This window comes from Cyprinodon tularosa, unplaced genomic scaffold, assembly GCF_016077235.1.
Source record: "Cyprinodon tularosa strain WSP-4 unplaced genomic scaffold, ASM1607723v1 ctg199, whole genome shotgun sequence".
In the NCBI taxonomy this organism is placed as follows: domain Eukaryota; kingdom Metazoa; phylum Chordata; class Actinopteri; order Cyprinodontiformes; family Cyprinodontidae; genus Cyprinodon; species Cyprinodon tularosa.
In genome coordinates, this window is record NW_024038729.1 from 2,673,937 (window position 1) to 2,700,723 (window position 26,787).

The 26,787-nt window shown below is 41.0% G+C and overlaps 1 protein-coding gene across 1 annotated transcript; it reads right to left on the reverse strand.

Annotated features, from left to right (window-relative positions):
- Positions 1 to 38: 38 nt before the first annotated feature.
- On the reverse strand, positions 39 to 24,948 carry polr1b (RNA polymerase I subunit B). Its single transcript, XM_038284126.1, has 15 exons — positions 24,700 to 24,948; positions 23,008 to 23,175; positions 22,754 to 22,900; positions 21,055 to 21,187; positions 20,832 to 20,968; positions 20,526 to 20,749; positions 17,570 to 17,741; positions 15,606 to 15,777; positions 13,561 to 13,842; positions 13,350 to 13,483; positions 13,102 to 13,272; positions 3,292 to 3,448; positions 2,980 to 3,176; positions 2,653 to 2,903; positions 39 to 1,159 (listed from the first exon to the last, which is right to left on the reverse strand). The coding sequence occupies exons 1-15, from the start codon at positions 24,874 to 24,876 to the stop codon at positions 277 to 279; spliced, it is 3,405 nt and encodes a 1,134-aa protein (XP_038140054.1). The 5' UTR covers positions 24,877 to 24,948; the 3' UTR covers positions 39 to 276.
- Positions 24,949 to 26,787: the final 1,839 nt, after the last annotated feature.

The window sequence follows — 26,787 nt, forward strand, 5'->3', positions numbered from 1 at the left end:
CATTTAAAGATTGTTTAAGGTCATTAATTGAGGAAAAGTGTTGAAAAATCTATTAGTTTATTGAATAATGATTTGATCCTGGAGCTGAAAGGGTTAAAGTCAAACATTTTTCCAGAAATCTCCACTGATCATTTTTACATTATTTTGAATCAGCCTCTAAAACAAAACTGCTACAGCTGATCAGCTTTGAACAGTCAGAGCGTTTAACCCTGATGATGACCATAAATGACAGAGAAATTTTAAGGCACAAAGTTTTTCCGTTTCCTCCAGGAAGTTTCACTTAACGTCCAGTTTGACTTTGATGTTCATGGCTGCCAGCTCAGCCACGAAGTAACGGAAAACGTACGGGACAGAAACGGAGTCAATGGAGTCGCTCTTCCCGCACAGGGTGCAGACCGTCTCCCGGTGGCGCATGGCCGACCAGGAGGGCGGGGGCTTCTCCAGAAGCGGGGAAATGAGGCTGCCGCAGTCGACGCACACCTGAGCGACCGAGCGGTCCGAGCAGTTAAACAGGCGGTCCTGGAGCAGGAAGGAGGAGCCGTGGGCCAGCAGGGCGTCTCGCTCCATCTCCCCGAAACGAATGCCTCCCTGGATGTTCCTTCCTCCGACCGGCTGGTTGGTCACCTTATCCCGCGCTCCCGTGGTCCTCACCTGGAATTTGTCCGAGACCATGTGACGCAGCCGCTGATAGTAGACGACGCCGATGAAGATGTCCGCCTCCAGCTCCTGGCCGCTCAGTCCGCTGTAGAGCCTCTCCGTGCCGTAGTAATTGTAGCCGCCCGCTCGGAGCAACTCCCCGAAGTAATCCAGCGCAGAGTTCTCCTCGGAGAAGGTGAAGGGCGTGGCGTCGTGGCTCAGGCCGTGCAGGGCGGCGGACTTTCCGGCCATGCTCTCGATCAGCATCCCGATGGTCATGCGGGAGGGGAAGCCGTGCGGGTTGAACAGGATGTCCGGGGTCATGCCGCTCTCTGTGAAGGGCATGTCCTCCGCCGGCCACAGACGGCTCAGGATGCCCTTCTGGCCGTGGCGGCTGGCAAACTTGTCGCCGATGGTGGGGTTTCGCGGCACTCGTACGGTGATGCAGACGCGTTTAAAACGACCTGAGCCCGTGTCGTTGCTGCAGATCTTGATGTTGTCGACCACACAAGCCTCTTGGTTCCTACAGACACAGAAATCAGAAATTACTAGGGTTGTCACGATACTACACTTTTCAACTCGATACCGATACTAAGGAAAATACTCGATACCATTTTCGATACCACAACGATAAAAATAAAGACTCCAAAATTCAACAGAAATATTTTCATTAATAAATAAAATACAATAAATAAATACAATAAGAACAATATTTTGATGTTGTACGCTGTGCTCAATATTAAGCAAGCTTGATAAAAACTTATAAAATTAAAATTAAGTGTTCCTTCCTTGGCTATGCTTTGCACACATAACAATGACGCTAGCCAAACCGGTTAAAAAACAAAAATAATTCTCAGCAGCTGCAACTGTTACAAAAAAAAAAGTGTGAAACTGAAAAGTGCGTAGAATTATTCAATCACACAGTGTTCAGAAAGTGCATCGTCCTCTATTCTGCACTTTAGATGAATGACTTTAGGTGCCACTGGTGGTAGCACTGTATCGATACTTTTGAAAATGAGTATTGTATCCGGATACAACGTTTCAGTATCGACACTTTTTTGAGTATCGATACTTTTGACAACCCTAATAGATACCTTAAAAGTGTTAAGTACAGTAACAAAGTATTTGTACTTTGCTACTTTACACCTCTGGCGCTAGCACAGTTCCCACGGTACTACTGGTCTCTAGAGGTAAACAGGCGAATCAACATGGCGGCACCATAACAATCAGGAAGTTTGCTAGAGTCAGGTGAAGAAGGAAGCTTATGGTGAATTTACTTGACAGGCTTTGGGGAAGTGATACGACAAACGATAATATAATCAGGGCTTAGAGACGCAGGAAATGACAGACGCCGAGGTTCACCACATTGCTAAGCAGAATCGTCACTGGAAATCGTGTCGATCGCGCGATAGGGAAGCTCGTATTTTATGAAGGTCTAAACTATAATGATTACGGAGGCTGACTGTAAGATGACGTTCATGCACTCTTTGTTATCCGAGAACCTACTGATCAACTAGTACCATGTTAGCGCGGTTTGGTTGACTTCTGCGTGTCATTTACACTCTACAGTTATCTTGGTTAATATGCCCAGACAGATCTTGCCAGTTTTAAAAAGGTAGTGTAAATGTCAAACCTTAGAGTATTTATTGGTTTTTATACTTCTATAAGTCTTGCATAGTAAAAATTTGGATTTCGAATAATTTCTATGACCTTGGATGAATAAAATAAAATCAAGGACAGAAGGAACCGTTGTCCTTGACCGTATTAAAATACACTTCTGAGCCACGGTGTGTTAACTAACTGAGCAGCTTTAGTTTCCATGGGTTTTATTTTGGGGTGTTAGAATAAAGTGGGGCTGCTTCCAAACATTACACTTAAAAAAAAAAAAGTTACTTTTCTCCCATCTCAGGTCTATCTGCCTCTTTTTTGTTGGTTTACAACATTAAATCCCAACAAAGCCACTTAAAGGCCTAAGTATTTAATGTAAGGTCCTGGAAGTTAGAAAAAAAGGTTTACTTGTAGAAGGTGACGAAGCTTTGGCCTGTGTTCAGGCTGATGTAGCAGTAGTAGGGGTCTCCGTACTGAAGCACAGATCCGATGTGAGGCAGCCCATCAGCATCCAGCTTCTCATTCACCTTCGGGTCGCCTGGCTTGGTCCCGAACACGATGCTGTCGTCTCCCCTCACCTTCTCCCCCAGGTCCACCAACTCCGTCTTGTAGATGCTCCCGTGAGCAAAGCCCCTCTCCCAGGACGACTTGTTGACGATCTGATGAGACCAAAAATCGTCAGCAGTCCTTCCCTAAAATCGACGTACAAACACAAGGCGGTTTGATCTCATTTACCATGGCGTCTTCCATGTCGTAGCCCGTGTAGGATATGACGGCCACGATGGCGTTGGTGCCGCTGGGGTAGTTGTCCAGGCTGTAATGGTCGTACATGTAGGGCCTGACCAGAGCGCTCTGTGGAGTCTGCAGCCGGTAAAGTTTGTTATCGGAGCGATCCATGTAGGAGTGCAGCGGGAAACCCATAGTCTGCTTACCTAAAAGTAAAATCAATATATCATGTTTCACATCTTTAAGGCTTAATGTTTTACTATAAACTACATTTAAATATTCTCCATCATGCTTCGCCTGCAGAGGCGAGCCCTGCCTTACCCATCTGACACTGGTACATGTTCCTGGGACTCTGGTTGTGGTCTGAGTAAGGGATGAAGTTGGCCACCACACTGAGCATGCTGTGAGGAAACAGCTCCTGGTGCGTAGTAACACCTGCCTCTATCTCCCCCTCCAGGATCCCCACATTGATGTAGAGCTGTGGTCAACAAGGAGAGGAAGTTGCTGCCGGTTCTGCTAAACACAGATCTCAAAATCATCTGATCTGATCCTCTGATGGTTCTGATTAGGGCTGCAACTAACGATTATTTTAAAAATCGATGAATCGGCCGATTATTTTTTCGATTAATCGATGAATCGGACAAAAAATATTTTTTATACTAACCTCTTTATTCCAAAATAAACATTTTAGGCAGAACAAACAAGCACACAAGTACAGGTTGCTCATTAACTGTACTGGTGCAATATGAAAAATAAATGTTTGTGTTAAAACTACGCAAACTTACATGAGAAATGTAGCTGTACATCCACAAAATATAGGCTACTTTGTTTCATAAAGTGCACAGAAAGACATTTTTGTTTTTAAAAGCCCCTAAGGGGTTCAAACAATAGGCCCCCCCATTTCAACAAATGAGGTTTTTTTAGACTAGAAGAGTTCTGCCTTTTAAGACAGGAAAGTATAGCAGTTAAAGTTGCTACTTGAGAAAATACTGAACCATAGATAAAAATAGCCCTGTGATTCAAATTATAAATTGTATTGAGTGGTGCACGACTTTACACGAGTGAATAAAGTGAATGTGATTGGTCGATTATCAAGAGGGGGCGGGACTGTTGTTGCAGAAGGTTTGCAAGCAAGTTTGGTCGTGGCCGGTGTCTCTGAAGCATCTTGCTAACCAGTTAGCAACTTAGTGCTAGCAGGTTCCCAATGGGAAATTCCATTAGGACCAAGTAGCACTAAATTGTTGACTTAGAAACGACGCTGTCAAGGAACGCTATGAACAGAGGAAACATGCAAGAGGAGGAGAGTTTAGTGTCGGAGGTCGTGGATGAGTCTCCTCCGTCATCCATTTTTTATTTAGAGGAGGAAAGCGGGGAGGAAGATGTTGTGGAAGAGGACGCCAGGGCGGCAGAAGCTTGGTTTGGTGTAGAAGGCTTCCAGCCGTACATGTTTGAGCCCTTGTCTCGCAACGCTGCCAGTTCTGTTAGCTCTACGCCTGCCGAAGACACAGACGTCCATCCCCGTGAACACTGGGACGGAACTCAATGGGAAAGAAAATGATTCTGATTTTAACCGTTGCGTATATTAGCTGCAACATATGAATCAAGATGCTATGACCGAAAAAATTTGATTGACAGATGACCGTTGATATATGATTGGCCGAATTTAGGTGTTCAGGCTGATGTAGAACTAACTGGCCTGCAGAAGAACGAAAATGAAAGACAGGTTTTAAGATAGGATTTTTTTTTTAAATAGAAATTTTCAAATTTTGGGACAACATCGTTTGAAATTTATATATGTTTTCCCTACAACTTTAAAATGACTTCTGGAGGTTTCAAAGCAGCGTAGCTCCACCCACAGGCCACGGTGGCTACATGTTAGGCGGGTGGTTGGAGTGTTTACTCGCTATCATCAGATTGATGGCAGTGATATCTGTCATTTCCTGCTACCTGCTAGCTGTTTGTAGCAGCTGAAAGTGAGCGATGAAACATTTATACATACCGTATTTTCACGACCATAAGGCGCACCGTACTAAAAGGCGCAGTCTCAGTTATGTGTGTCATTTCTGTATTTTTTTTTTAAATAGTCGCTGGAGGGGTCTGAAAAGTCGCTAAATATAGCGAGAAAGTCGCTGAGTTGGCAACACTGCGCACCTGCAGCGCTGGCTCGCTCTGCCGTAATTTTTTCTTCTTCCCCCGCAGTGATGACGGCGGCGGCGGATGACGCATTAATCGCGCGACACAACTAATCGATGATGAAATTCGTTGCCAACGCTTTTAAAAGTCGATTGTTATCGATTTTATCGATTCGTGGTTGCAGCCCTAGTTCTGATCCACATTGTATTCAGTGTTGCATCATGGGAGAACAGCAGCTAAATGCGCAGCTTTGTTTTGTTACTATCATGACAACTTAAAGGGTGATTTATTTGAGGTTTTAGGATATAGACCAGCTAAAAGCAGTGCCTTATTTAGAGTAAAATGATGAAGTTTTTAAAGAAAAATTAAATTAACAGGTCTTTTGCGATACGTCTCTAAAAACTTTTCCCATCTAGAGACTGAAGTCGTTGACAGTTTCCCAGAAACAATAGTCCTCCCTATAGGCCCCTTTTAAACTAGCACTGTTGTAAACAGCCCCCTCGACAAACCGTGAACCCCTTCAGCTGCAGCTCTCTAAGCTTCTAGAAGATGCTTTAAATCAAATGTCTGAAGGGTTGGGTATAGGGCTGGGTACCGAACTTCGGTTCTTTTATGGTACCGACCGAAATGCTTCGGTTCTACAGAGTATCGAAACATGCCTCGTCTTTCGGTACCAAGTTCCGGTGATTGGCTGTAACACTTAACGTGATTGCGTCATCCAGGAAAAATCCATAGGTGGTCACGCCTACAGCCAGGGTTCATGTGTATCTGTTGTGAACTGGTTGCGAGCGTCATGGAACCCCTTTAAAATGCCCCCCAGGTCAAAAGTGCGGCTTCACTTTATTAACACTGATGCCAATAGTGCGCAATGCAATACATCGTGCACGGAAACAATTTAAGAGCAGAAAGTTGCTCGGTGTTTGACTGCAAGAAGAGCGGACTGCAGCCGGCGCAACCATCCTCCTCTCAGCAGCCCGTGGGCAGAGCAAAGCCAGAGCGGAGTGAATCATGTTGCTTTTAAACCTGACGCAGCAGGAGCAGCAAAATCACGTTCCTTTTTGCTGCTTGTACCAGCTTCTGACGCGCCGCTGAAGCAGCTTTGCTGCTCTGGCTGCGCGTTGGGCGGAGCTACTCTATCCTTTGTTTGCCTTGCAGCTACACTATATTGCCAAAAGTATTTGCTCACCTGCCTTGACTCACATATGAGCTTAAGTGACATCCCGTTCCTAATCCATAGGGTTCAATATGACGTCGGTCCACCCTTTGCAGCTAGAACAGCTTCAACTCTTCTGGGAAGGCTGTCCACAAGGTTTAGGAGTGTGTTTATGGGAATCTTTGACCATTCTTCCAGAAGCGCATTTGTGAGGTCGCACACTGATGTTGGACGAGAAGGCCTGGCTCTCAGTCTCCGCTCTAATTCATCCCAAAGGTGTTCTATCGGGTTGAGGTCAGGACTCTGTGCAGGCCAGTCAAGTTCATCCACACCAGACTCTGTCATCCATGTCTTTATGGACCTTGCTTTGTGCACTGGTGCACAGTCATGTTGGAAGAGGAAGGGGCCAGCTCCAAACTGTTCCCACAAAGTTGGGAGCATGGAATTGTCCAAAATGTCTTGGTATGCTGAAGCATTCAGAGTTCCTTTCACTGGAACTAAGGGGCCAAGCCCAGCTCCTGAAAAACAACCTCACACCATAATCCCCCCTCCACCAAACTTTACACTTGGCACAATGCAGTCAGACAAGTACCGTTCTCCTGGCAACCGCCAAACCCAGACCCGTCCATCAGATTGCCAGATGGAGAAGCGCGATTCGTCACTCCAGAGAACGCGTCTCCACTGCTCTAGAGTCCAGTGGCGGCGTGCTTTACACCACCGCATCCGACGCTTTGCATTGCACTTGGTGATGTATGGCTTGGATGCAGCTGCTCGACCATGGAAACCCATTCCATGAAGCTCTCTGCGCACTGTTCTTGAGCTAATCTGAAGGCCACATGAAGTTTGGAGGTCTGTAGTGATTGACTCTGCAGAAAGTTGGCGACCTCTTCGCACTATGCGCGTCAGCATCCGCTGACCCCGCTCCGTCAGTTTACGTGGCCTACCTCTTCGTGGCTGAGTTGCTGTCGTTCCCAAACACTTCCATTTTCTTATAATACAGCTGACAGTTGACTGTGGAATATTTAGGAGCGAGGAAATTTCACGACTGGATTTGTTGCACAGGTGGCATCCTATCACAGTTCCACGCTGGAATTCACTGAGCTCCTGAGAGCGACCCATTCTTTCACAAATGTTTGTAAAAACAGTCTGCATGCCTAGGTGCTTGAATTTATACACCTGTGGCCATGGAAGTGATTGGAACACCTGATTCCAATAATTTGGATGGGTGAGCAAATACTTTTGGCAATATAGTGTATATTTGCTGTGATCAGTGGGAATAAAGTAGTTTTATTATGTTTTTAAGTGGGAAAATCCACCTGAAAACTTAATCAGTGCAGTCAGTTCATCCAGATTACCATCCTGCCTTCCAATATTATCTCTGTCGGAGCCACTCAGACCCCCACATACCAGCGGTGCGCTGTCAGTAGGATCCCATTCAACGGGCTTGTTTGTCTCCTGAGAAAGCAGACATGTTAATTTTTCTAAAGAAAAACTGCTAAGTAAAAAGGTCCTCACAATGTAACAGTGAATATTAGACATTGATTTTTTTTTTATATAAGAGGAAAAATTGAAATGGAAAAATCAGAGCTTAAAATAAAACTCAAGATTTGTACTTTATTATGTTGTGTAATTTTCTTTTTCTTCGAATTGATATTATAAAACCCGTTCAGGAACCGGTATCGAAGTGAAGGTATCGGTATTGGTACCGGAACCGAAACATTTTGAACAATACCCAGCCCTACCTAGCTGTGAACGTAACACCTCGCTCCATTCATGTTGCCCCTGTTCCTATCTAATTATTGATTTTTCTTAGACTACATTAAAAAAGGTCACTTCGCATCCCATTGCAAATGAGATAGTGTATAATGCATGTATGCGATCCATTTTCAAAAACAGGCTCTCATCACAAAGATCACTTTATGTAAACACACTCTATTAAATATAGTTAGCGCATGTTTTTAGGATATTTTATCCCCTTTTTTAATCACACAATATGCTATCCTCGTCTTGAGATCTTATCGCCAGCTGAAGCAGATGGATAGGAAATCTCAAATGTAAACTTGATGCAGTGAGGTTTTTATCATACCGTATTTTCACGACTATAAGGCGCACTTAAACATCTTTTTTTTCCCTCAAAATGTGCGGTGCGCCCTATGTGTGTTGTAACTGCGACCTTTGAGACCACCCCATTGAGGAGATGAGGAAAGAGTGGCTGAATGTAAGGAGACCAGGTGTTTTTTTTTTTCCACTCATCACCATCGCTGTTAATATGTGACTCCATGCATGCCCATCTCACAGCTGATGTGAAAAACATGGGGAAACAAATTAACCCTGTGCTCGCTGTTCAACCGCTCGACATCGGTGTGAACCGGACCCAGCAGGTGCAGCAGAAGCAGCGAGTTTACATGCAAAGTCAATGGTTGACGCGCGTATAGGTGCAGCAAAAGGTCCCGCAGCCTTTAAGCATCTGACGCACCGCCAACGCGCTGCTGCTGCTCGAGATGGAAAAATTGAAGTTTTGCTGCTGGACGCGCCGCATCAACCAATCAGAGAAGCTGATCTGGAAGCTGACAGCGAGACAGACATAGCGCTCTGATGACATATGATATTAACGCAAAGAAAAGGGCTGGATGGATGAGGAGATGATGAAAGCGTGGCTGAGGCAGGTGTATGTGAGGAGACCAGGTGTTTTTTTCCACGCATCACCATCGCAGTTAATCTGTGACTCCATGTGTGCCCATCTCACAGCTGATGAGAAAAACATGGTGAATAAAATGGATGCTGTGCTCGCCGTTATCCCGGGGGTCTGACAAAGGAGCTTCAACCGCTCGACATCGGTGTGAAGCGGCCGTTCAAAGTAAGGCTGCGAGCGGCACGGGAGTGATGGATGACAGACGGAGACCACAGTTTCAGGATAAGTGGAAGGCAGCGCCGGGCAAGTTACGCCACCGTTTGCGGATGGATTGTAGATGGACTAACGTGTCTGCTGGCTCTGCTGTTCAAGCTTTCGCAAAAGCCGGCATTATTTCTGAGGAGCCGCGCTGCACGGAAAGTGACTGACAGCGCAGAAGGGGAAACTGGCATGTCTGATTTAGCGCAGCTGTTTAATTCAGAAACAGAGGATGATGACTTTTATGGGTTTGATTAATACTTTGTAATAAATACATGAATAAAGCACAATCATACTCAGTTTTGCTCCCGCTCTATTTTTCTACCTGAAAACTTAATTCAACAGCAGCCTCTGGGCGCGTCTCCTCCTCTTCACCGCGGCGGCTGGCAGGTGTTTTTTCATCTAAATAATCTAAATCTTGCAGCTATGTTTGCTGTGATCAGTGGGAATAAAGTAGTTTTAATGTTTTTAAGTGAGAAAGTCCACCTGAAAACTTAATAATTGCAGTCAGTTCATCCAGATTATCTATTTCTGTCGGAGGCGCTCAGAGCCCCACATACCAGCGGTGCACCGACAGCAGAAATCCCTTCAACAGCAGCCTCTAAGCAGGGTAGCCTCCAGGTTCACCGCGGCTGCTGGCAGGTGTTTTTCATCTAAATAATTTTAACTGCAGGCACCAGGATACCGGTAATAAAAGCAAACAAATTCCGTCGGCAGGTTTCAGGATTTTAAGTTAATTTAGGAGTGATCACAGTTCTGTCATCTGCGATGTGTCTGTCTCACGGCCAGCTCCCAGGTTTGATTAATACTTCGTAATAAATACATGAATAAAGCACAGTCATACTCAGTTTTGCCCCCGCTGTATTTTTAAATACGGAGTAGAGGTATTTAAAGGTAGTAGAGGACATGTACCTGTATATAAAAAACGCGCCCTATAGTCCGGTGCGCCTTATGTGTGTGTTAAATACAGAAATGGGACACATAACTGAGAGTGCGCCTTTTAGTACGGTGCGCCTTATGGTCGTGAAAATACGGTATTTTCTGCATCTGCTGTAACCGCATCCACTTCCATCTGTGACAGCGCAGGCAAATCCTCCTCGTCACATTCAGCGCTGCTGGCAGCGCCCCAACATCTATAGATCTTTATATTTGCAAAGCTTCGTCAGTAACAGCGGTTGCTTATCTTCCATGTATCTATAAATCAAAGCGTTGTCTGCAGTGCAGGACTTTGGGCCATTCTAACAGATGAATAAGCTGGCGTTAGGCTTGTCCTGATCTGATCCACGTATCGGATCGGACGCCGATATTGGCAAAAAAATGCGTATCGGCAAAGCATGTAAAAATGCCGATCCAGACTGCCGATCCAGTTTTTTTTTTTTTTATCCGGTCCGTATTTTCCAGTTTCGCCGATTGAAACAAATCCATTCCACTATTTTGCGCCAGTGTTCCCCAAATCCGGTCCGTATTTTCCAGAACACCTTCAACACACCCACAGGTCTTTTTGGGTCTGTCTCCCGGCATAACCATTAAAACAGGTGAATTGGAAGATAGCGGGGAAAATGTCAGCCGTGTGGGATTATTTTATCCTGCACGATGTGTAGATGGAGACTAGGTGTGGAGGACATTGGGGAGTATAAGGCATTTTTGTGTAACTATTATTTGCACAGATTTTTTTTTAAGCAGTGTCTTTTTTCAAGATAGAGTCCTGATTCTAAGTTAATAGACTATTTTCCACTCTTGTCTGTTTTGCATTTTTATTAAAACTTACAGTAATATAGCACCTTTAACTGTTTACGGTTTTACTGCTCACTGTGCAATATTAGATTGCTATTCATAATTTTGTCCAGTTTGTGTTTATCTCTTAATAAACAGGTAAGTTTGTTGTTACCAATCATTGTGTTGTATTCAATCTCACCTACAGGTGCTGGTCATAAAATTAGAATATCATGAAAAAGTAGATTGATTTCAGTAATTCCATTTAAAAAGTGAAACTTGTATATTATATTCATACATTACATACAAACTCATATATTTCAGATGTTTATTTTGTTTAATTTTGATGATTACAAATGACAACAAATGAAAATCTCAAATTCATCATATCAGAAAATTAGAATATTGTGAAAAGGTTCAAAATTGATGGCCCCTGGTGCCACACTCTAATCAGCTAATTAACTCAAACCACCTGCAAAAGCCTTTAAATGGTCTTTCAGTCTAGTTCTATAGGCTACACAATCATGGGGAAGACTGCTGACTTGACAGTTGTCCAAAAGACGACCATCGACACCTTGCACAAGGAGGGCAAGACACAAAAGGTCATCGCTAAAGAGGCTGGCTGTTCACAGAGCTCAGTGTCCAAGCACATTAATAGAGAGGCGAAGGGAAGGAAAAGATGTGGTCGAAAAAAGTGTACAAGCAAGAGAGATAACCGCACCCTGGAGAGGATTGTGAAACAAAACCCCTTCAAAAATGTGGGGGAGATTCACAAAGAGTGGACTGCAGCTGGAGTGAGTGCTTCAAGAACCACCACACACAGACGTATGAAAGACATGGGTTTCTGCTGTCGCATTCCTTGTGTCAAGCCACTCTTGAACCACAGACAGCGTCAGAAGCGTCTTGCCTGGGCTAAAGAGAAACAGGACTGGACTGCTGGTGAGTGGTCCAAAGTCATGTTCTCTGATGAAAGTAAATTTTGCATTTCCTTTGGAAATCAAGGTCCCAGAGTCTGGAGGAAAAGAAGAGAGGCACTTCATCCACGTTGCTTGAAGTCCAGTGTAAAGTTTCCACAGTCAGTGATGGTTTGGGGTGCCATGTCATCTGCTGGTGTTGGTCCATTGTGTTTTCTGAGGTCCAGGGTCAACGCAGCCACATACCAGGAAGTTTTAGAGCACTTCATGCTTCCTGCAGCTGACCAACTTTTTGGAGATGCAGATTTCATTTTCCAACAGGACTTGGCACCTGCACACAGTGCCAAAGCTACCAGTACCTGGTTGAAGGACCATGGTATCCCTGTTCTTAATTGGCCAGCAAACTCTCCTGACCTTAACCCCATAGAAAATCTATGGGGTATTGTGAAGAAGAAGATGCAATACACCAGACCCAACAATTCAGAAGAGCTAAAAGCCACTATTAGAGCAACCTGGGCTATCATAACACCTGAGCAGTGCCACAGACTGATCGACTCCATGCCACGCCGCATTGCTGCAGTAATACAGGCCAAAGGAGGCCCAACTAAATACTGAGTGCTGTACATGCTCATACTTTTCATGTTCATACTTTTCAGTTGGCCAACATTTCTATAAATCCTTTGTTTTTATTGGTCTTCAGTAATATTCTAATTTTCTGATATGATGAATTTGAGATTTTCATTTGTTGTCATTTGTAATCATCCAAATTAAACAAAATAAACATCTGAAATATATGAGTTTGTATGTAATGTATGAATATAATATACAAGTTTCACTTTTTAAATGGAATTACTGAAATCAATCTACTTTTTCATGATATTCTAATTTTATGACCAGCACCTGTAATTCAGCTGGCTAGATGTTATCAAGAGTACTAAAACCCTTTTCAACATGAGTCTTACAACTAAGGCTAAATACTTTAACTTAAACTTAAATACATGCTCGCATAGGCTGGTATCGGCCAGTATCGGTATCGGATCGGAAGTGCAAAAACCTGGATCGGGACATCTCTAGCTGGCGTATAAACCATCTCATTCATCTCTGGCTGGTCCTGATGAAAACTGATTCTTCATTTCAGTCCGTTTTCAGGTTAGCAGCTTCAGTCTTTCTAACATAATTGTTCCCCTTTCATCTTGCCATAAACAGCCTCCCCGGTTCTGCATCCCCACAGCATCATGCTGCCACTCCTATTCTTCACTGTCAGAATAACAAGTTCAGGCTGTGGATGTTTTAATGATTCAATGGTGTCTTACTTTTTAAAATCATACCTGTTCAAAGGTCCCGATCAGCTCTTGCTTCCCAAGAGCTAAATTCTGCACAGGTCGCATCATACGACACGGCGTCGAGAAGAGAAACAGGCCTGGATATAAGCTGGCCTTTCCCGTCTTAGGAACCAGGACAATCTCAGTCCAGGGGGGGACCTTCTTCTGACCCAGCACCTGAAGGTAGGTTTAAATATGAAGCTCACATGATAATAGGACAGACGAGACGTGATGCAATCAGGCAGTTCATGCACCTTAAACCTGCGCAGCGAGTCGACGACGGCCTGAGCTAACTCGGCTTCCACCCAGCCCACAACAGCTCCGTCCAGAACCACGGGGTAGCAGTCTGAAAAGGCTCGACCGGGAGACCCGTCCACCGGCGTCACACCTTAAACAGCAGGGAGAGAGGCTGCTGAAACCAAAGATCTGGAGGACGATAGACAGCGGACCTAAACTCATTCTCACCGAGGGAGCACAGCAGAGCCGGCAGGGATGTAGTGTACGAGGTGGCAGCGACGATCTCACAGCTGGCAGTCATGTGATTCATCAGTCCACAGGGCTCTCCGTCCGGAGTGTGGACGGGACAGAGGAAACCCCAGGACTCCGGCAGCAGCTTCCTGACAGACGTGGTTCTCATCCTGGCGAACGCCGCTCCTCTGTGGACGCAGCGGAAGTGGGACAGGTAGCGGATGAAGTTGAGTTTGTCAGCGACCACACAGAGGCCCGTGTTCTGCAGCATGCCGAGACCTGCGAGGAGGAAAAGGGGTTTGCAGTCAACAGAACGCCATCTTTAAATAAACACCTCTATAATCCATTTTCTGTTTTAATATACCGGTGAAGGTTCTCAGTCATCCAGGTCATAGTCATTCCAAAAAAAAATATAAAAAAAGAAAATTAAAAACAATCCACTGGACTTTGTCTCCAAGTTTGAAGACGTTTCGCTTCCCATCCAGGACGGGTTTTCAATTCAAAAGGTCAGGAATGGCGTAGAGTTCGAGGTTTTATACAGTAGCCCAACAAAGTTGTTTTTATTTTGAAAACACGCAAATTGGAACGAATGGCTGCACCCATTTAACCACCGACCTTTCAGACACTTAGATGGTATGACGCATTGCGTTCTAAAAAAATAAGCCAACGACCTCCGTTCCAAATGGGTGAACGCCTTCGTCTCTTCCAAATTTCATGTTTTCAAAATAAAAGTTTATGGAAGAAGTGAACACCAGACCTTACCTCCTATTATAATGTTTTTAATAATCTTAAACAAATAATTGTACCGTAATTTTTGGACTATAAGCCGCGACTTTTTCCCCATTTTTCGACCTTGCGGCTTATATAACGATGCGGCCTATCTATGGACTTTTACAGCTAACGGCCGCTAGGGTAATACCTAAATCTATAGATTTTACCATCCACCATCTTGACATCACATTTGCTTCAACACACAAGTACGGTAGCCGCGGGCTACAAACATGTTAGCATCAAGCCATAGCCATGTCTGTTTTAGAGACTAGCTCTGTTGTTTTAATGACCTTCTGCTCCTCCATTAATGAGGGGACCCCTCGGGCACGTAAAAAGTTGCCTAATTCCGTCATTTTCCACCAATGTGTTACTGGCCCTCTCAAACAACTCACATCTTTGTCAGTGAAGCTGAGTGCTCCACATCTCTTCCTTCATGGTGCCCATCTACATTAAGATCCAAAATTCTGGAGAAAAAGCCAGAATTCTGAGATTAAAGTCAGAATTCTGACTTTTTTCCCCAAACTAAACTGAAATAAAATTAAAAAATCAGTTAACTTTTTTTTTTCCAGTGGCCCTAATCCTCTTCCGTAAACGACAGTGAGAAAAACAGACATAAAACATCAAAAACCTGCGGCTTGTATATGTACAAATCATGCAATTTAGCTTCTGCAGTTTATATTCAGGTGCGGCTTATAGTCAGAAAATTACGGTATTTAATGCAAGGCTCCCTTCAATTATCCACAACAATTTACACATCCCTTCCCTAAAAACACACCATTTCCTAATTAGATTTATCATTGAGGTGCTAAAAGAAGACGATTCTAGTGTTCTTTTGTTCACTACAACATTTGACTTTAACATTTTTTTATTAACATTCCAACTTTATTTACAAAACCCTTAAAAACAACAAAAGCTGGAAAAGTTTGGCTCATATCTGCAAACTATAAACACAGAAAGAAAGCATATCTATAAAAGATAGAAGAATCAGAGATTAAACAAGATGAAAACAAACAAGGTTTGGCTATTGTTCAAAGCCAAAGATCAATGAATTATGTTTCATTTTTTTGTAATTTGGCACATTTTATCAAAGGTTTGAACTAGTGTTGCACCGATGCCATTTTTTGGCCCTGATACCTGGCTGTTCAGTATCGGCCCCGCCTGATACCTGTATCGGTGCAACACTAGTTTTTGTTCTATTTGTTCATAGTGTTAAAACGAATGAAGGTTTTTGCACCTCCTTGTTAACATCTCTGTGGTCCTTTTTCTCGCACCTGTCTTGGAGTGGAGGTTCCCAGTGGCCAGTAGATATTCAAAAGGTTTGGTCAGATCTGATCCCATGTTTAACATCTTCATCACGTTCTCAGTGCTCCATCCATTGCCCAGTTTAGACCCTCGTTTGTCGAAGCCCAGCTTTACGGACACCAGCCACGCCGTCAGTTTTTCCTGTGAACGTATCAGTGGAGACTTTAGGAGGAATCTTTGCATCAGGAAGACCAAAACAATACTTCACCATGTCATTAATGCTTGATAAAGATTTTTTTTTTTTTTTTTTAGCCATTTCTCAGCATTTTCAAATGTTAATTTTCAATGTATGGGCAATATTTCCAAGGTGATCGACCATAAATAAAAGCTGAGAAGCATGGACAGAAGAAAGGAGGGGAGCACAGAAGGACTGGGACAAGGAATATAAAAAATAAAATGGGTTAAAAAAGAAACAAAGAGGAAATATGCAGAAAGGAGAGGATGGAGGAAATGAAGAAACTGTTTTAAATTTCCTGACTAGGGCAGGACTGTCCTGGAAATAAATGAAAACTACTATGGGAATCTGTGCTTTATTTAACTGTGGTCAATTTAAAGCAGACCAAATGAAAGAAACAAGATTAGCCTCACTTAAATTACATTTTACCATTTACAGCCTGCATAACCAATTAAAAACTTCAGATAGATTTCAGACATTCATAAAAATACCAGCTAGCTTGCCGTGCCACATGATTTCCAGTGATTATTCTGCTCAGCGGTGTGATGAACCTCAACGTCTGTCGTTTCCTGCGTCTCTAAGCCCTCATTAGACTATCGTTTGTCTTATCCACTGCCTTCTTCACCTGACTCTCACCACCAACTTCCTGAATGTTTCAGGCGCCATCGTGCTTGTTTACCTCTAGAGAGCAGTAGTACCACAGATCGTCACTAGGAGGCGAGGAACCGTGCTAGTGTGATGTGCAAATGGTCGTAAGGAACCGAGCTCGGAAAGGATCGGTTTTCAGAGGCTAGTGTAAATGAACCAGAAAGGAAGAAGGACACGACAACTAATGACACTAATGGCTGATTTATACTCAGAAACCAGGTCGTCTGCGTGAACGCGCAGTGAACGCAAATGAGCCCCCTCCCTTTCCGCAGACACTCTGCTGCACCTCTCCAAAATTGTAGGTGACCAAAGACAGTGTCGCAGACAGGAGGCCTCTGATTGGTTAAATCTGCATCTGCTCTACACTATGTGTATTTCCTGTTCAGTACCTTACCGGCTTCCTTTGTTTGTATGACCGCCATTGTGGAAAAAATGACTCATGAAGATGGACCGGCTAGAAGAGCGAGGCAAGTGAGAACGCTGGGACCCTTTTTCCACCTGGATCCCTGCTCTTTTTCGCCCTCATGTCCCTCTGTCGTCGGACAAACTTGCCCCGACTTCCTCAAAGCCTCGGCTGTATCTAGACCCACAGAGTTCCTGATTGTCCCTCTTGCGTTGTGGCATGGAATAAAATAGTGCAGACCACACTTCAATATTGGGCATAAATCAAAATATCTGCAACAAGCTCACTGCGACACACTGATAACCAGCCCTTTACCCTGAAACTAATAATTATTTTACTAATCAATGAATCTGTTGAATATTTTTATCAATTAAAAATTGGATAGAAAAAGGTTTCTCAAAGAAGATTTTTTACAGAGTTAGACCAAGTGAAATTAAAATTTTTCAGAAGAAACGTGTTCTAAGTGGATCGCTCTGTCAGCTTAACACACTTTTTAGAGTCTCTATGCTCCAGTTAACGATTATTCTAGTACAACTCGAGGATTATTTGAATAATTCCGATTTAATTAATCAGGATTATTCTGATGGTTTCAGCTCTAGATGACATAAAGAGGAATGACAGGAACCAAGGAAGGACAGCTTTGCTCTACTAACAGAAACCCGGAAAACAACCAGGACCCAGTATGAAGCTGAAATGTTGAAACTTGCCTTTAGAAACATGAGGTAGAGCTGACCAGGAGTGAGAACCTCCTGGCACATCAAGCTGTCCGGATTCTCCTCCATGCACTCCTGTTTGGCATACGTGAAAAGCTTCCGGGTCATGAGACAAAGCAGGTAGAACTTTTCTATGTCAGACTTCAGGTGGATGCAGATGCATTCGCTGCACAGAAAACACAAGTCAGGTCAGAAACATTTAGAGTTATGATGAAGTTCTGCACGTCAATGCTGTGGATGCTGCAATAACACGCAATACTGGACATCTCTCTGATACCTGCATTTATTGATAAAACCATCTTCTGTATTAGAGAAGGAAGCTTCAAGTCCTCTTAAACTTTCCTAGTAGACATTTGCATTGACTGTGAACAGCAGAAAACCCAGGGGGGCGACACCGGCAGAGGATATGGAGATTCCAATCATCACTGAGCGTGAAAACTCACTGGACTTCAGTATAAATAGATTACCTACCTCTACACTTATCCTCCAGACTGATCATTTAAATTAAACTCAAACTTAATGTTCATCTAAAAAAGACTGCAGCACAGAGCAACAGCCTAGTTATTTTCCCTTTAGCCCGAGTAAGGTGATTTGGAGGCAGTCTCTCGTTTTACACTTTTGATGCATTTTCATCTGTGCGTAACGGTCATCTTGATTGCATTTTTTCTATTTTTAACCACATGTGTTACTTCCACTTAACTTTCTATGCATATGCTAAGAAAAAAAAGTGAGTAAAAATCCCACTGATCCAAGAAGAATTATTTAGAGCAGCGGTCCCCAACCTTTTTTACACCACGGACCGCTATATGTCAGAAAATATGAAACATAAAATGATACGACTGGCATAAAATCCAATACAAACAGCATAAAAATAAAACAAGCCGCTCCCATCTAGGCGTAATTGGAGACAATGACAGACGAAGTGTGCTCCTGATATCCAGTCTGCTCCGTAGTTTTGTTTTGGTCGCTGTAACTGCAGAAAATCCTGCTTCACAAAGATAGGATGTTATAGATAGGATGAGTCTTGACCTGAATTAACCTGTGTCAAGAGGCACAGATGCACCGACTGATGTAATTGGGAGAGAATACTGCAATTTTTATATTTTTCAAAATAAAACATCACTCAGACTCTGATCGTTGATAAATTATATATATATATATATTTGGGATGCACGATATTGGGATTTTGGCCGATATCCGATATGCCGATATTTTAAAACTCATGTAGCCGATAACCGATATCGATACCGATGTTAAAGCTGGACAAAAATAAGTAGTCATTCAAAATAGCAGTTTTGTTATCCATTTCTGACACTTTGAAAAATAATATACTCAAATATATTTTCATATGCTGATATCAAATTGATTTTTAAAAACGCTGTATCAATCTATTTTACTTTCAAAATCTCGTGAAATTTCATCGTTCTGTTACAAACTCTCGTGATATTTTGCAAATTCTTGTGAGATTTTGTTAGTAAAATAGATCGATACCGCGTCAATATATCAACATATAAAAATATGGCAAAATTCCGTGAATTTTCGGGGGATTTCGCAGCATAACGATGACATATAGCAATATTTCATTAGTAAAAGAGATTGATATGGTGTTTTTAAATGGCAATATATCAGCATATGAAGATATTGGGATATTTTAATGTGTCAATATTTTTTCCCTCATCTTTAGAAGTTTTTAAGTCTGTAAAAAAGACGTTTTTGAGGAAGAAGAAGTAGTATTTTTTTTAGACTTTAGAAACTCAGAAGCTGATCAAATATCGGGTTAAATATCGGTGGGGTGGCCGATGTCCGATATTCAGTTTTAAGGCCGATACCGATAGGGGGCCGATTATATCGTGCATCCCTAATGTATGTATATATATATATATATATATATATATATATATATATATATATATATATATATATATATATATTATATTATATATATATATATATATATTATATATATATATATATTATATATATATATATATATACACATACACACTTTTTTCTGTGCGGCTCTGTACCAAATGACCGAGGGACCAGTACCGGTCCGCGGCCCGGTGGTTGGGGACCGCTGGCTTAGATGCTCAGGAAACATTTACAGATGTCTTTAGTAAATTTTGCAGTTTGGGGTCTGAATACCTAATATGGCTGGGTAAAAAATAAAAAATCGATTTAATCGATTTTGAATCGATTCCTTTCCATTTTTGCAAAATCAATGTCTAGGGAATGAGATCCGATTAATTTTATAGTGACGTTCACATTCAAATAAGCAGGAAAAATGCACTCAAGATTACTTCAAAACCAGATAGTTGCAAATATAGCCAATAGCTTGACTGAAGACATTAACAACCAGCAAACACCCTGTAGTTGTTACAGACGACGCTACAAATATGGTTTGTGCAGTGAAGATAATGTAGCTCATGCATGTCTGCCGTGTCACGTCTGCTTGTTCGAGTGAGGCTTCACTTTTTCACTTTTCACAAACAAGTTTGCACTTTTGAGACAGTTTGGTTCACATCTCATGTTTAAACTGTCTGATTTACAAGTTTGCACTTTGTGTTTAATGTGACAGGAAAAACTAAAATACATGAATATTTTGAAACACATTTGAACCACTTTCATTATGGAAAAAACAGATTGAATCAAGATCAATCGATTCAGGACTTTGGTAAAAATATGCAGCCCTAATAGCAAAGCTTCCTAAATTCAACCTTTCTCCCAATATTCTAATTTTCTGACACTTAAATCTGTTTTTATAAAAATGTCACCATATAAAATGAAAAACTAAATACTTAACTTTACTTGCGATGATCGATTTTTTGCAATATAATTGTATTTTCCGCAATGTTACAGCATAATCCTTGCAGTTCTTTATTACAGCAGCAGATTTAAGTGGATATTTAAATCACCAAAATGAAAAAGTCATCATCATTTATGTGCTTACTTTAAGAGAAAGTTGGCGCACTGTTCGTTGGTGTACCACTCCGGTAGGTTCAGCTTTACCCTAAAGCGCTCTCCCAGGTAGTCGAGCACCTTGCTGCGGGTGGTGCAGCCCTCCTCTGACACCATGCGCAGCATTTCTGACACGCAGGTTTTATAGAAGGAGTTGTCCTCACGCCCTTTGATCAGCTCCTGGTAGATCTGGAAATCTGTGAAGTCTACCAGCGCCTAAGTAGGCAGAACAGAGAAAGGCGTCAAACGCGGAAACTAAGATCTAGGAAAGATGGGACAAATTTAAACAGCTTGATACCTTCAAAGCAAAGCCTAAAGGGAGGAAGAAGAGCTCCTTCTGGTAGATGAAGTTCAGCATCACTGTGCCGTTTTCCAGATAATGAAGGTTCATATTGATGGCCGAGTGCTCCTCCCTAACGCAGCGCATAGAAATACCTGCCAGGAGAAGACAGCATTCACTGTTTGAGGAGTTCCCCTTAAAAATCATGGAACTTTTCCCACAGTGAGCCCCACATGTTTACCATACTGGGTGTATCCCTGTCCTCTGCTCTTCCACTTTGGTCTTGACATGGCAATGGGATAGTTCCTCCTCGGCATGATCAGCATACGGATCACCTTCTCGATCCCGTTCATGATGAAATAACCTCCCATTTCCTGTGAAATTCAATTCTCAGCATCATCCTGCCACCACCATGCTTGTCTTTTTTTTTTTTTTTTTTTTAATACTCCTTTGACCAGACCTTTGAGAAATAGTCACTTTTCTTCATTACTTTATCAGATTTGTTAAATATATAAACCACTACAGCTACAAAGCAGGGTGCAGTCATTAGAAAACTTTAAACTCAATGCTGTTATTGTTAATATCTTTACAATAGGGCTGGATCATCTTTTTTGTTTGTTTTTTTACTTTTTATTGTCATGACCCTGTCACAAGTACAGGGCAAAGAAATTAACTCTCTGCATTTAACCCATCCCCTTAGGGAGCTATGGGCTGCCATTGTGAAGCTCCTGGGAAGCAGTGTGGATTATCTCACTTACCTTCGATAATGTGTAGTTATCTTATAATGTATGTAGAGCCATTTCAGCCAAAATTAAATAAATAAATAAATGGGTGAAATAAATAAAAAAAATGAAGAAAATGAGTGAAATAAATAAAAATTTTGTTAAATAAATAATTTAGCTTTTTCATTAAACCAATTTTTAATTTATTTATTTTTCATATTATCAATTTCCCAATTTCTCTTTTTCATTTATCTATTTGTCATTTATCCCTTTATCCATTTACCCATTTTTCATTATTCTAATTTTCATTTAACCACTTTTCAATTTCCCTTTTTCCCAATTTTTTAATGTATTTATTTTTCAGATTATCTATTTCTCAATTTCTGTTTTATCTATTTTTCATTTATCTATTTTTCCATTTGTCCATTTTTCATTTATCCCTTTATTTATTTACCCATTTTTCAATAATCTTTTTTTTAATTTAACCATTTTTCAATTTCCTTTTTCCATTAACCCGATTTTCTATTTCCCAGTTCCATTAATCAATTTCTCATATATCCCTTTTTTTACTGACCCATTTTCTTTTATCTATTTTTCCTTTACCCATTTTTAATAAATAAATAAAAAAATGGCTTAATGAGAAAGGGAAATTGAAAAGTGGTTAAATGAAAATTAGAATAATGAAAAATTGGGTAAAGGGATAAATGACAAATAGATAAATGAAAAGGAGAAATTGGGAAATTGATCATATGAAAAATAAATAAATTAAAAATTGGTTTAATGAAAAAGCTAAATTATTTATTTAACAAATGTTTTATTTATTTCACTCATTTTCTTCATTTTTTTTAACTTATTTTTTATTTATTTCACCCATTTATTTATTTAATTTTGGCTGAAATGGCTCTCCATATAGTTATCTTATAATAGACTTAACAAGATAAATAAATTCATTTTATTTATATAGCGCCAATTCACAACATGTGTTATCTAAAGGCACTTTCCAGTTCACCAGATCATACAGTCAAATTGATTCAAAGATTTCTATCTAAGGAAAACCAGTTGATTCCATCGACTAATTGACTCAAAGGCAATCCCTTTACACTAAGCATGCTTGTAGCGACAGTGGAGAGGAAAAACTCCCTTTTAACAGGAAGAAACCTCCTGTTAAAGATAAAAACTCTAACTCTAATAGGACTTTTATAGCAACGATAAGCCAACCTCCGCTTCTTCGTGATGCTTTACGAGCTCTTTAGGGGACAGGCCATGGAGGTTGCATAGCTGTGACTTCACCATGATTGGAACCTGGCCCAGCGACTGCTTCACGATACCTTTAGGAATTCCGTTAATCGCCCAACTGACGTCGGCCTGAAACGACACAAAGCCCACACAATCAGAGGACAAACCTTTCTGTTAGGATCCTCATCTGAAGGATGCTTGCTGCACGAAAAGGAAAGGAAATAATCCCATCTTACCACCAGCTTCCCTTTATAGGAACACCTTCTTCCCCGACACTCTGCAGGAAACACCTTCATCTCTGTGCAGACGCTCCCCTTGGTGACCACCGGGTTGTGAATGGTGGCTTCCACAAATGTTAGGGTCACCCTGTCCTGTTTGAACATGAACTCCAAGGGTGGGATGGCCTAAAAGAAAAAAAACAATCCAATCTGTACAGTCGTGTTTGGAAGGGTGAAAAAAAAATGCAAAACAGGAAGGAAGTGGCGTGCATGATGGAGGGAAAAAGAAAAGGATTACCTAGGAGGAAAGGAAATAAAGCAGGAAGATACCAATAAAATAAAAGAGTGGACAACTTTTAGAAAATTATGAAATAAAAGTCGTTTTTTATGTCATTCACATCTAAATGAACATAAATAGAATCTTGTCATACGTTTACAGAGCCTAGTTTTCCAATCTTATCTAATGGCATGGTGTTTCAGGTTTGGTTGCAGGGCTGGTGGGACCATGGTTGCCAACTACCTGGAAAATAAGGGACACCTCATGTTTGTGCCAGCTGACCTGATTGCCTTTATACTGAAGAGGATTAGGGCCACTGAAAAAAAAAAAAAAAAGTTAACTGATTTTTAACATTTATTTCAGTTTAGTATGGGAAAAAAGTCAGAATTCTGGCTTTTTTTCTCAGAATTCTGACTTTTTTCTCAGAATTCTGACAGCTAACAAACATGTTAGCATCAAGCCATAGCCATGTCTGTTTTAATGACCTGCTCCTCCATTAATGAGGGGACCCCTCGGGCACGTAAAAAGTTGCCTAATTCCATCAGTTTCCACCAATGTGTCACTGGCCACCTCAAACAACTCACATCTTTGTCAGTGAAGCTGAGTGCTCCACATCTCTTCTTTCATGGTGCCCATCTACATTAGGATCCAAAATTCTGAGATTAAAGTCACAATTCTGAGAAAAAAAGTCAGAATTCTGAGAAAAAAGTCGAAATTATGAGAAAAAAGTCGAAATTATGAGAAAAAAAGTCAGAATGTTGAGAAGAAAAGCCAGAATTTTGAGAAGAAAAAAGTCAGAATTCTGACTTTTTTTTCCAATACTAAATTGAAATAAAATTTTAAAATCAGTAAACTTTTTTTTTTTTTTTCCAGTGGCCCTAATCCTCTTCTGTACCTTTACCCCTCCTGGGGTGGTCATTATTTTTTTCAGCCCTCCTTTGTGTGTGAAATGATTTTTCTTACTATTTGACTCAAATCCGATTGAATTAGATGCATATTTGTGAGTGACATGAACACTTGGAAAATTATTTATTATCCAGCAATTCACTTTGATACAAAATAACAAACTTTGCTGAATAAAACAAGTTTCTTACACATAAGCTTGTCCTGCTTAACTTTAAACTGTAAAAATGAATATGAAACAATATATAAATAGTGCACATTTTTGTGCAACAGCAAACTTGTAAAAGATATTTGTGCCTTTAATGCAATGACTGCAGGCTACAGTTGAAAAACAGAAAAATCATCATGAACAACTTTACCGTAAGTTTTGTATCTAAGGTGCCCTTGTTTTCATTAGCTTTTCGTTTACAATTGTTTTACTCTCACAGTAATACGGGACAAAGTGCGTTCCTTTTCCGCTAAATACGGGACAGGTGCTTCTATTTCTAAATACAGAACGATTCCGTAATTGAACCCTCGGTGGGACTGACCTGAACCACCCGTGTGAGTCCCTCAGTAACAGCCTGGTTAAACGACTCGATGTGAGCTTTGGTCAAGTCCTGGACCGCAGCATGCTGTTTGTCCTTCAGTTTCCCGAACCCTCCGTCCGTCAGGTTTTTCAGACTCGGTCCTGGAGGTAAATTCGTCCACTTATCAGTAAACTCCATGATTGGGCTTCCACTCCTGAGCTTGTTTACCACATGGGCCCGCTGACACAGGAAGCACGTGTCTGAATCACAGGAAGAGGAGCTCGAAGGTTTGCTGTCTCTACCGCCACCTGGTGGAGGGTATTATTTTTTACAATTTACATTTTCAAGTAGGAATCTCCACTTTTCTTTCTTACAAAAAAGAGAAAATTATTGTTATATACAGAGATCAACTTAATTTGTTCAAGGCAACAGAAATAAATAAATAATAATAATAAACAGGCAGTGATATTACAACCAATGGAGACATACAAAACTTAAAAAAGAATTCAATTAAAATAAAAGAGACAGACTCATTCAGCAACAAAACAGTTCTTTTTGGACAAAATTAGGAAACCAAAAGCAAAAAAATTGTCATATCACCTCTAATTTATTTCAGCCCAAATTAAAGAATAATGCTTACTTTTTTGTGTGTGTTTTGTATTTTTGGTTTTGTTTATTTATCTTTCATTATAATTCTGTTATATTCGACATATGTAATTATATATATCTTTGCATTTTCGATTTTTTTCTCTCTTTCTGAAGTGTATTGCATAAACTGAACATCTGTTTACATTGAAACTTGAAAGAAAAGAAAAAAAAATTAAGAAAAGTGTTAGGAGGTATGATTGTGATTTTTTTTTATACTGTAATGTTTGAGTTTGTCATTGTTACTGTTCAAATAAAGTTATATAAAAAAAAATAAAGCAGTTCCTTTCTTCTTCTTCTTCTAAGTAATAAGGCTGGAGTTTCACTTCCAAAGAACCACACAGAACATGGAGGATTTTATTTATTCAGTTGTGTCAGATGACAGAGAACTACATTTTGACAAGCTCATTATTTAATTATTTTTAACTAACACTTGTTTTATGTTCATTGTTTATATGTTTGGATTATGTAAATAAATTGTTGTTAAAAGTCTTTTTTTTTTTTTTATTCTATATATTGTATTCTTCTTCTTCTTGTGAAGTTTTATGGCGGTTGGCAAACTAGTCAAAGTGCATTACCGCCACCAACTGATAAGGAGTTACACAAGGAAACAGGAAACAAGACTCACCCGTCAGAAAAGAAAAATAATAATAATAAAACGAACTGTTTAATTTAAACTTTTTTTTAACCCTTTGGCTTCTTTTACTTTTGCACCAATTATGTTTTCTAGAATCTCTTTGTCAGTTACTTTTAGAGGTCCAATGACTCCCCAGCTCATCCTTTTGCTCTTCAGCAAGCTGCACTGAGCCTTTCTTCCCTCAATCTTGTTCATTCTTATAGCCTTGCCTTGTTGAGGCTGTCTCTGCAGGTTATTAACAAGTCTCCACTATAACTTATTCTGGCACTTTGGACATCTACAAGTTTATTTTGTTTTCCTGTGGAATTTCTAGATTCATCACTTGACTGTTCTGAAATGGCTTCAAATGATCTCTGCTTTTTTCGCTTTTTCTCATTTATCCTTGGATTCCATTGCTTGTTTGATTGTTTTAACTTTCAGTTAATTAAAAAACGGCGGTTCATCTTTTAACGTTTCCAATTATATTTTTGTTTTATCAGGAGAAATAAAACAACAGTAGTGATATTTACTGTTGTGTAGTTTTTTTTATGGTTATGTGTACCATTGTCCAGGAGGAGGCGCTGTGAGCCCAGTCATCTGCAGTGGTTTTGGTTTGTAAAAACCGATTATTTTGATGCTTTAAAATATTTCTTTACTCATTTCAGCGTAAAGTGGTTATTATTATAATGTATGAGGAGGAAAAAAAGACTGTGTCCCGCTGTATTACTCAGGCTGCGCTACAGCGTCTATTCACAGGCGCGATCCCACTACTGAGCGGCACGGGGGCTTTGACCTGCTCCGTTTCCGACCTGGGCCGGTGCACCCCTCCTTAGACGACCTGGTGGTCC